Source organism: Narcine bancroftii, chromosome 8, assembly GCF_036971445.1.
Source record: "Narcine bancroftii isolate sNarBan1 chromosome 8, sNarBan1.hap1, whole genome shotgun sequence".
NCBI lineage: Eukaryota > Metazoa > Chordata > Chondrichthyes > Torpediniformes > Narcinidae > Narcine > Narcine bancroftii.
Genome location: NC_091476.1, coordinates 16,588,323 through 16,599,258, shown reverse-complemented (window position 1 = coordinate 16,599,258; position 10,936 = coordinate 16,588,323). Strand labels below are relative to the sequence as shown.

General features: G+C 37.4%; 1 protein-coding gene across 6 annotated transcripts in view; it reads left to right on the top strand.

Moving 5' to 3' along the window:
* LOC138740401 (non-POU domain-containing octamer-binding protein-like) overlaps window positions 1–10,936 on the top strand; it is a 71,397-nt gene that overhangs the window by 1,510 nt on the left and 58,951 nt on the right. For all 6 annotated transcript variants that reach the window (XR_011342891.1, XR_011342892.1, XR_011342893.1 and 3 more), the window contains exons 3-5: window positions 3,522–3,823; window positions 7,880–7,975; window positions 10,566–10,762. Coding sequence is in view for 3 of the 6 variants with exons in the window: in XM_069892977.1 (XP_069749078.1) it covers window positions 3,522–3,823; window positions 7,880–7,975; window positions 10,566–10,762 (595 nt within the window). In the remaining 3 variants the exon portion in view is untranslated. The remainder of the gene's footprint in view (window positions 1–3,521; window positions 3,824–7,879; window positions 7,976–10,565; window positions 10,763–10,936) is intronic.

The window sequence follows — 10,936 nt, the reverse complement described above, 5'->3', positions numbered from 1 at the left end:
TGATCTACCCCTGTACCATCTTCTCACGCCATCCCTGTATTCCTGATATCTACTTCTGCTTTTTGCCTTTTATTACTACAGAACATTGATCTAATGCTTTCCATTATTAGCCTTGATCTGATTTCAAGTATTCTAGAATAAACATTTAAGAATGAAAGAATTGGGAATAGTTGCCTGCTCTGACATTAGCCAAGATTGCGGCTGATCTACCCCTGTACCATCTTCTCACCCCAACCCTGTATTCCTGATATCTACTTCTGCTTATTGCCTTTCATTACTACAGAACATTGATCTAATTGCTCAGTCTCTTTGATCTGCAAACTGTCATCCCAGGAATCTTTATCGCACTCTTTAAGTAGACAAAGTTATGCAAGGGCAGCAGAATGGTTCTCATTGCTCTTGGTGTGATCTCAAGAAGGAAGGCTCTTTCTAATTACAGTGAGGCATCTTTATTCCTGAACTCCAGTCTCTTGCGATCAAGGTCAGCATTATTTGCCTCCTCGCTACACTTGCATATTGAGATTTTGACACCAAACAACTCTGTCCTTTAAACTGCATTTTCTATCCTTCAAACAGGTTTATATAAGTATAAAGTTTAGAGAAATAACGGGTTGGAAACTTTTGGTATATTAATATAATAAATTATAAAAAATTATACTGGATTTCCTTTTATTGCAATGAAATGTATATTTTCTATATCGTATCAAATCTGCTTTGTTTTCAACTGCTTGTATCCTGTTGAAGTCTTTCCCTGCTCAAGATCCCAATGAGCTTTTCAAATATAATGAATGTTTGATTTCCTTTGGAAAGTTGTTGAGTGTAGCTGGAACATACCTATCCATTCATAGCCTTCCAATCTGAGGAAAATTATTTGCTTTCTGATAGCTAACCAGTTTTCAATCCATACTGGTTTGTTATTGCCACTTTCATATGCTCTAACCTCCAATTGGGAACTTAAACTAAATATAAAACATTAATGGGCTCCCCTTTTATTTTACATGTCCCATCCTCAAAATATTACAGTAGATTGTTTACGCTCATTCCCTTTGGAAAATCAATGCTGACAACTCTATTCTATTCTTTGTGAAGTGTTTTTAGTTTTGAGCATTTTTAATGCTGATGTTGGGTAAGCAGATTGGTACTTCTAACAAGAATTTATTTAACTTTTGTGCCATTTTTCATATTTCCTTTGTAAATTTTTCTTCTCCCTCTTTATAAAGGACTAACATTGACTATAGTTGTCTTTTCCTTTACCTACTTGTAGCAGGTCATGTAATCTTTCTATTTTTCATTCTATCTTTAGTAATTTTTTGGTCCTCATTTGCTGAATATAAAATGTTTCTAAACGTACTGCTTGTTATTTCTGGGAACTTTATAATTTTTCTTTGATACAGTGCTCTTTTCCAACTTTAGTTCTATCTATTCAAGTGTGTGAAAATGTATTCACTGAAGATGTGTTACAAAAACTTGTTTAAAGGAAAGCACATTTATTTTCTGATTCAGAGTTTGGAGAGGCTTATTGTTTAGATCCACGTTCTTGCGACTTCCTGAGCTGTGGCATTTTTGGATTAAAGTTGTGTGAGGGTTAGATTTCTTAATTTCATCTGTTCTGCTCACTAAATTACCTACTTGGAAATGCAGTCATCTTCCTTGAACAGTTTTTTTTAATAAGCAAGAATAGTTGATTTGTTTTAAGACCTTTGAGAATTACATAATCTCTTTCCTTTAAACCATGCATTCTGATATGAGGTTACATGGACTGCTGGTTCCCGCCCTTTTATTACTGCTGGTTCCCGCCCTTTTATTAGCTCACTTTCTGCTCATTGATGCTTAAAAGGTATTTGGGCTGTGATATTTGACAGTTGTTTATTTGAAGGTCTTAATCGTTTATTGTTATCTTGGAGTTGGGTGAATTATAAAGACAAGATCTAGTCTGTAATCTATTTTTTGGCCATTTGTAGTAAGAGATTACTTTATGCATTTGCATTTAATTTGAGTAGTTGTTGCTATGTTTAATTGTTACAAATTGTGTACAGTTTTAGATTGTGGAAAATTAAAATAATTTGCACTATGATCTTCGATGCACATTCTCCATAGTCATTTTTGATGGTAAATAAGAAATGGATGTGTGTATTTTTCAATTACTTGGGCACCTGCCCATTTCTTGCCATTCCCGAAGAAAGGTTTTGACACAAAATGTCAACTGTCTTTTGCCTTACATTGGATGCTCACTGACCTGCTGTGTTCCACTGACATTTTGTGTGTTTCAACTGAGAGATTCTGATGACTTTGGTTGAAATGATCCTGGTGGTATAAATCATTACAACATCATGAATATCTGGATCTTTAAAAATGTTTTCACTTGTCAGATTATTACATTGCCTGTACCTTCAGCTCTTCCCTCTTGAAAATGAGGCCACATTTCACCTGCGAATCTATAGGGGTCTTGAATTGCATCCGATCAGTCTCTACATCGGAGAGACTAGATCCATATTGGATGACTGCTCATTTTGTACAACAGCCAGAATCTCCCAGTGGCTATTTTAATTCCACTTCCCATTCCCAAATTGAAATGGTGGTACAGTAGGCCATGGACAAGTTGGAGGAACAGCACATTGTATTCTGTCTTTGCAGTCTCCAACCAGACAGCATGTACTCTGATAATAATTCTGATCAACATTGACTCTTCCAGTTTTTGTTAATGTTCTCCTCCCCGACCCCCCCGCCCGCCCCATACCTCTTACCTCCTTTGCTTTTCCTAATCTCTGGCCCCATTCTTCCTCTTTCCCACCCACACCTTTTTTCCTCCAACTACCTTTCCTCCTTCCACAACCTTTGCTTTCCTATCACCATCTACCTTCTTGCTTTATTCCACACACCCCCCCCCCGCCCCCCCCCCCCCCCCCCGCCCCATACCACCTACCAGTCTATGCTTCTGCCCCTTTCTTGCTATTCCTGATGAAAGGTTATGATCTGAAATATTGGCTATTGCTTTCCATGGATTCTGCTTCACCACCCGAGTTCTTCCAGCATTTTGTATTGCTCCAGTTTTCCAGCTCGTCTCTTCATTACCTCCGGCTGTTGAGACATTTGTAAATTCCTTTTGTATATTTTGCCGAGATTGCTGCAGATCTGGAATTTGTAAATCTCTGTGCTATCAAGGCATAGTTTCTTTCCTTTGGATATTTGATAAAATGTAAACCCCTCCTCTCCTCCCCCCCCCCCCCCCCCACATAATTCCTATGATCTATGTGGGATAAAGGTGCTCAATCAGAACTTTAAAGCTTAATAATCTGGGGTAAAGAGAGCATAATTTTTCTCTGAGCAAGTATTAAGCCAGGTGACAAGTTCAAATGCTTATTTATTTTAATTTCCTGTTCCTACCCAAACCTTTAAACATTTCTGTATTGTTGGAGATATAATTTGTCCATGAAAAGGATTGTAGTGGTTTGATTTTTTTTCTTTGTACAGAATGTTATCACAATTGGTTGAAAATTAATTCCTGCTTGTGTTGATTGCAGGAAACCAGAACCCTGGCAGAAATTGCCAAGGCAGAACTTGATGATACTACACTGAGGGGGAGGCAGATAAGGATTCGCTTTGCAACACATGGTGCTGCTCTCACAGTAAAGAATCTTCCTCAGTTTGTATCAAATGAGTTATTGGATGAGGCATTTTCTATCTTTGGGCCAGTGGAAAGAGCAGTAGTGATCGTGGATGACCGTGGGAAACCAACTGGAAAAGGCATTGTAGAGTTTGCAGCCAAACCTGCTGCACGCAAAGCTCTGGACAGATGCACAGATGGTGCATTCCTGCTGACAGCGTAAGTCATAAATATAAAGCATTATTGTGGCAGAGGAGTGGTGTGTTCAGCTTTCAGCAGAAATTGGATTCTATATTTAACTTTTAAATTGGAATTTTGTCTATTCCAATTCCATCTTCTGTAAATTATTTTTGGTTCATTTTTAAATATGTAAATGATTCAAAGATCATTTACTTTGGTGTGGAGTCTTGCCCAGTTACAGTAATTGTTTTGTCAGCTAATTTCAATTTGTGTTGTGAACTAGTTTTAATATTTATTGCTTAGGGAGAAGAAAAGGAACTTGCGATCTTGTGTGATGTTGAATAGATTAATTCTACTGGAGCTATAGAGAACATATCAGCCGCCTCTCTTCATTTACCAAATTTTTACTATATTAAGAATTTTGCCATAAATTAGCTTTGGTGTGCAAGATTTGGGTGCAACAATCCATGTGTTCTATTTTTATTTTATTTTACATTGTTTATATTGTTTCAAACAACCTAATTTTGTTTGCATTCACACAAAAGGAAGAATGAACTTTATTAATGTGAAATGCTATGGCTTCTTTATTTAAGGTTACTCTGAACGGTTTGGAATCACGTTAAACTTACCTTAAACCTAGGTTAGACCACAGTACTGCAAACTGTTCTTGTCGTATCAAAAAGGCACAGAGGAAATGGACAGAATGCAGAAATGATTTACATGGATATGCACCTTCTGTATCATTTGAAAAAGAATAAACTTAGTTTTTCTTCCTCCAGTGAAAATATTTGGAATGACTTCATAGTAAATGGCTACATACAAAGGCCACTGCTATAAGATAGTTGAGAAGGTGCATCTCACTGCCAGAGTAAAGTACTCAATATAGATCCATTTAGGAAGAAGCTGGATAGTGACATGTGGGAGAAATGAATAAATGGTTAAAAAAAGTCAGAGCAAAGAAGGTTGGGGGGGGAGGGGAGTTCATGTGAAGCATTGCTGGCGTGTGTCAGTTATGCTCAATGTCCTGTTCCTTTATCTTTTGTTGTAATCCTTAAATGGATGAATGGGGTATGTGGCAATGTGACACTGAGGATAGAACCCAAATTAGGTGCAATTGGCAGAGATTTGTTATCAGCTAGTCTAATCCAAAAGTTCACAAACATAATTGCTTTCTTCTTGAAAATAAATGTCTGATGTGTACCTCATGTCCTCCACTATTTTGTGATTTTTTTTTACTGTGACAGATGATTTTATTTTCAGACTTTAAAGGTATTGGATTTTTGATAATGTGTAATGAAACCGTAATCTGGGAATTGCTGATACTGCATCAGCCATTTGGATTTATCAGTGCAGCTAACTTGGAGCAGAATCCAATCCTTCTACAATTTCCCCTGCATTAGTTATATTGGATATTGCTGGACAAAAATTCAGGATATAGGCAAAGGTGTTGCATTTAATTAAATTCATTTTTTAATATTTAAAATTAAACGATATCAGATACTTATTAAGCATTAAAAGGCAAGAGCATGGCTTTGTCAATTGTTGTGGACACTTTGTGAATGGGTCCAGCATCATAGTCTATATAAAATATGCCACCAGGGAAGTTTCTATTCAAGCCTGGGTTAATAAGTTGCTGGTAAGGGCTGGCAAGCCCAAATTTACTCACTTTTTGTCTCTGTCTCCAATATTTTGCAAATCAAAACTTTCTTCGGAAGTTCTACTCCTGGATAAAGTTTTGTTTATTAGTGGTAAACTGAGAATCTGCTGGTTTAGTTATTTTTCTAACTACAAAAGACTACCTTGGAGAGTGATGTCCATATAATTGAATAATACCATAGCCAAACTAATTTGGGTTTACTTTTGTTTTGCTCACAAATGGAAGAACTTTTCATTTGGGTTTCTCCAGTGAAAAATAGCATTGAAATATTGTTTCTTTATTTCCATAGTTGGCTTCCCCTGTTCTTCCATATCTTCTAATCTTGTGACCTAAAAGATCTAAAGGTGCAAAATGCACCTCCTGTGTGTTTCTAGTTTGGTAATTGCATTTCATTTGGGCAGTGTGCAAATTGTCTTAAAGTAGTAATATGATAGTCAACCCACACTCTAACGGAACAAACAGCAGAACCACGGAGCATACGACCAACCTTGTATTATGCTAGCGAGAGCAAGGGGTAGACAGTTTTATTTTTCCCTGCACTGAACCTTACTCAAAGTATATAACATTTTTTCACACCTTGTATCGTCCTTTTTGGCAGAGCATTTTTCACAAGTTTCTTACACAGCTTGTTTTGAGGTGGATTGTTCCTGTTTCCTCATTACAGTGTGTCTTTGTGATTTTTTTTCTCTCTTGGGACTGTAAATTAATTAAGTCAAAAATTTAATCACGTTAACAGTTAATCTCATCGAACAGTTAATCTCATTTAAATTTTGGTCCTTACATAATATTTAAGGTGATTTCTCGAGGGATTTGTTTTTAAGATGTATCAGGCACCTTTGTTTATGCAGCCTTGGTTTCAGTCTTAATGTCTAATGCTAATTCTTTATCTGCAGAGTTAATCAAATCTTTATCAAAGACAAAGCAGAGGAAGCTTCCCTTAGTGTTTGACCTTCCTGTGTGATATTTCTGCTTTCTTTACAGTGATCCATCCAGAAGTTTCTCAGTTGACTCAAATTTTGTGGAATAAATCTGAACGGAGGCATAAGACACTTTCAGATAGGGCAAAAGTCTAAATGTAAAGGCGAAAAAACTCCGCTAAAATGCATAATTACTTACCACTCTGAATGTGCCTGACAGCCCTCTGCGGGAGGGCGTCAGTGGGTGGCTGGTGTGGGCTGCGACAGCCCTGCTGGCAGCTCCGGCACAAGGCGCTTTGATCTTCAGGACCACTTCCTGTGGCTCAACGTGACAGAGCAATGGCGGTTTTCCCTACTTATAAATCCCCACACAGCTGGAACTGTTCTGGAAAACACAGAGGTTCCAGTTGCCGGGGGAGGGGGGGCGGGGAGATAAGGGTAGGAGAGACGGCCATTGCTATGCTGCATATTTCTTAGTTTTCCATCTGCTCCTGTAGCTGTCCTCAAGGTGGAGGCCTGACATGAAATGGTCTATAGATTCACTTTGTATCTCTCCTCCTTTGAACTTTCATTCTGTGCACTACATTGGCTGGTTTACCTATAGGCAGTAAAGGATGCTTTCAGTCTGTCACCAGCAATCTGTAGAAGCCCTGATTATGCTTGCAAAGCACTTGCAAAAGTCTTTGAATTAAAATTAAACCATTGGAACAAAGATTAAGCAAACAATATTAATTGAATTTTGTTCATAGTGCGGGTGGGGAGGGGGAAAGGAAGAAGAGGAGGGAATAGGTAACAAATGCAAACAGACTTCTCAAATTGAGGAGCCATTTCCATTTGTGTTCTATATTGCACACTTGAGTAGCTAGCATTTGGTGAATATAAGGCATGTTATTTTGTGCCTTGCTGTTATTTGTGAGAAAACTAAAAATCTATAAGAGAAATGGTAAAAACCTTGATCCCAAAATTGTATGGAGCTTTCAACATCAGAAATTTATAGATGTATATTTGTACAGTGGTTAATAGAAAACAATCCATCCACAATCCTGGTGGAAAATGACATGAGTTCACTAACCAACATTTGAAATTTTGAATTTTCCTTGCCAATATACAGGGAATCCCCAGGAAACATGAAAGGTCCATTACTGAGAACTGTCCATTCATTGAATTTTCCTTAAATTGGAAAGAATTTCCTCCAAATTTAGTATGGAATATTTGATCTTGGTGGACCTTGAGGACTGATTTTTAAAGGGTAGACTGGAGAGGGTATTTGTTTTTTCTGTGAATGGTATCTGCATTGCTTTGTGATGAAGAGATTGGAGTCAGAATTTGCATAAAGTGTTTTTGCATGTCAGGTCTGGGATTCATGAATCTCATACTTTCAAGTTTGGTAGAAATAATCTGGTTGAGATGACTAGCAAGAGTGGAATTCATTATGATTATCATAATTTCAGATCAATTTCTCAGCTTGCTGTTTCTGATAAACCTCAGGACATAATTTTATTATCTTTATTATTTCCTTAGATTTCCAAGACCTGTGACTGTTGAACCTTTTGACCAGTGTGACGATGAAGATGGCCTTCAAGAGAAGCTGGTTCAGAAAAACCAACATTACCACAAGTAAGGATGAAGCATAATTAGCATCAGCCCTTTTATTATTTCTTCATTTAACATTTGTATTGTAAACATTTTAAATAGGACTTTAATTAAGCAGTGTGTTGGAGGGTATTTCTTGTTTTGGGCCTGCTTTGGCCAAGCACATACTTAAAATATAGGTGTGTATAGTAAATTTTGAGTGACTTGGGGTGTAGAAAAAATACATTAATTTATTTTCTCATTAAACTTGTTTAAATTTATGCTTCAAACCTGCTAGATAAAAGAATATAATGTTTCATAAAATGAAGTTGTGCTTCTTGATTACATTATAGAAGTCCAATTAAATGCTAGTAAGTTGGCACTAAAGCTACGAAATTTAGTGGGTGGAAAGTATTCTTTATGATCCTTATCTGTGTCATATTATCTTTATTGAAGTACCATATTTAACTGCATATAAAGATCCCTCCCCCATTTTTTAGCGTGAAATTTTAGCAAAAATTAATTTTAATGAATTTACAGGTAAAACTTGGACAGAACATGCAACTAGGACCTCACTAAAACATTTTAATAATAATAGTAATACTGCTGTAATTAACAAGAGAAAACCTTTAATAAGAGAACATTAAAACAAGTAACACCAATTTTTAAAAAAATCATTGTTCTATAACAAAAAATTCAATCATCTTCACTGTCTTAACAGTGATATCAAAGCCCAAAAACTCAGCATCAGTCCATCTGGTATCACTGTCTTTAAATAATGCATTGTCCTCGTGCCATCAAAGGTATTACTAATTCCACCTTAAAAGTCTTAACAATAATTCCAGCTCTTAGTAATCCAAGAAGTCTTCACCCACTCATACACCTGTCTAATGGTGGGACGTTTCACTCTTTCATTTGGGTTTTCAGTTTGCACACTTATTTAATGGCTTCAGTTCTGTGCGCCCTGAACTGATCTGAGACCAGAAGTGAATGTTTTTTTTACTCCATCGGGAAACTTTTGCCATATTTTGATTCCAACTTCACCCATCCAGCCTTTTGGATGATCATGAACAAACACACTGCATGATATTTTTTCTTTGGGGTGAGTCTTTTAAATATTACCAATGGTGGCAGTTTTGTTTTCATGACCAGTGGTTTTTACTATGACACAGTTTTAGCTTCTTTAGCACTCAGTTTTCTTGGATTGTACATCAAATGTTCCTTATTTGGGCTCAGTTCAAACAAGCATTTTTTGTGCATTTATTACAAACTTATGAAATTCTAATATTTTGTCTTCATAATCCTCTGGCATTTTCTGTGCAATCAATGTTTTTGTATGCATTAATAAACTGCTGTTTCATGAACTGGTAACACCATCCTTCTGTTCCATTAAAAACCTTATGCTTTTGTTCTTCTAAGCCCCTGGCCTTGTGTATTATCATCTTGGTAGAACCGCATTTCCGTGCTTTTCTTTCATTTATCAGTCATTTTTTTAAACTCAAGTTGTGGCCAATGGGGGCTGGACAATGAAGGTTATGTTTACCTTTTTTAGCAGCTTCTCGCAGTTTTCTTTTTGCTTTTCCAATCATACCAATTTTGCTGTAGGTGGCGCTCCAAAGACTTCAGCTGCCACTCTATTATCGTAGTCCTTAGTATATGTATTTAGTTTGTATGCAAGTGTAGCTTAAGTGCTTGCCTCCTGTCGCCATCTTATGGATAAAAGCCTCCACTACAATGCTCAAAATGTCAGCTTTGAAATGTCCTTTGCATCAAAGACCAGTGGTGATCTTTGAGGCAAATTTTTTTGGTGTGGGGGGAAGACAAGGAGGGTGAGTCCTATATGCTGTCGTATATGGTAAGTTCAGCAATGTGCAGTAGCTTTATTCCTCAGAATTGTTTATTATTATGAAGGTGAGGAACATGTATGTAGATTTAACTGAGCCATTCTTCTTGCCATGGGTTGGTAACAGATTGGGAGAGTAAGTCTTGTGCTTCTGAGATGTTGACCACTCAAAAATGGATCAAAGTGAAAATGATTTTAATGCCAAGATTTTTTTTGAACTGTAAATCATTCTAAGTTGACTTCAGCATTTTAATGTACAGGTACACGATCCTTTATCCAGACACCTAAAATCTGGAAAGCTCCAAAATCTGGCAAGTGGGGGCCGGCGGTCAGGGGAGGCGGCCGGAGGAGACTGATGGGTGGCCATGAGACTGATGGGTGGCCATGAGACTGATGGGTGGCCATGGGACTGGTTGGTGGTCGGGGCAGACTGCCAGGCGACTGGAAGGAGGTGGGGGTGGACACTGCAGCACAATTCGGGTGAGCTTCTGAAATCCGGAAAAATCCGAAATTTGGAACACACTGTCCCCCCCCCCCCCCATGGGTTCCGGATAAAGGATCATGTACCTGTATTTACTAATTTCCTTGCATTTGAGACACTGATTTTTTTTTCCCTTTGCTCATGGTTACCTGTTAAGTGAGCAAAACTCTGAGGGGTGGGGAATTCAAATTTATAATCCATGTTTTCTATATACTTATGTATTTGGGCAGGAATATATGATGGTCACTTTTATTTCTAGTCTCCTAGCATATACCAAATTGTAACTTTTTCATACCTGACAATCTTTTAAGGGAACGAGAGCAGCCACCACGATTTGCCCAGCATGGGACATTTGAATATGAATATGCAATGAGATGGAAAGCTCTGCTTGAAATGGAAAAACAACAACAAGAGCAAGTGGACAGAAATGTGAAAGAAGCACGAGAAAAACTGGAAGTCGAATTGGAAGCTGCACGTCATGAACACCAAGTCATGCTAATGAGGCAAGGTGTGTTCAAGTGATCCAAGTCTTTCCTCCTGTGCTTTTAAAGGGATTGACTGGTTTTGAATGTAAATAATAGATATTTGTTGTATCTTGAATCTATTCTAGTTTTTCCCATTTTTACTCTTTGTGTCTGGCCACCTCAACCCATTCTAACCAATTCATAACAATAAGGATTTG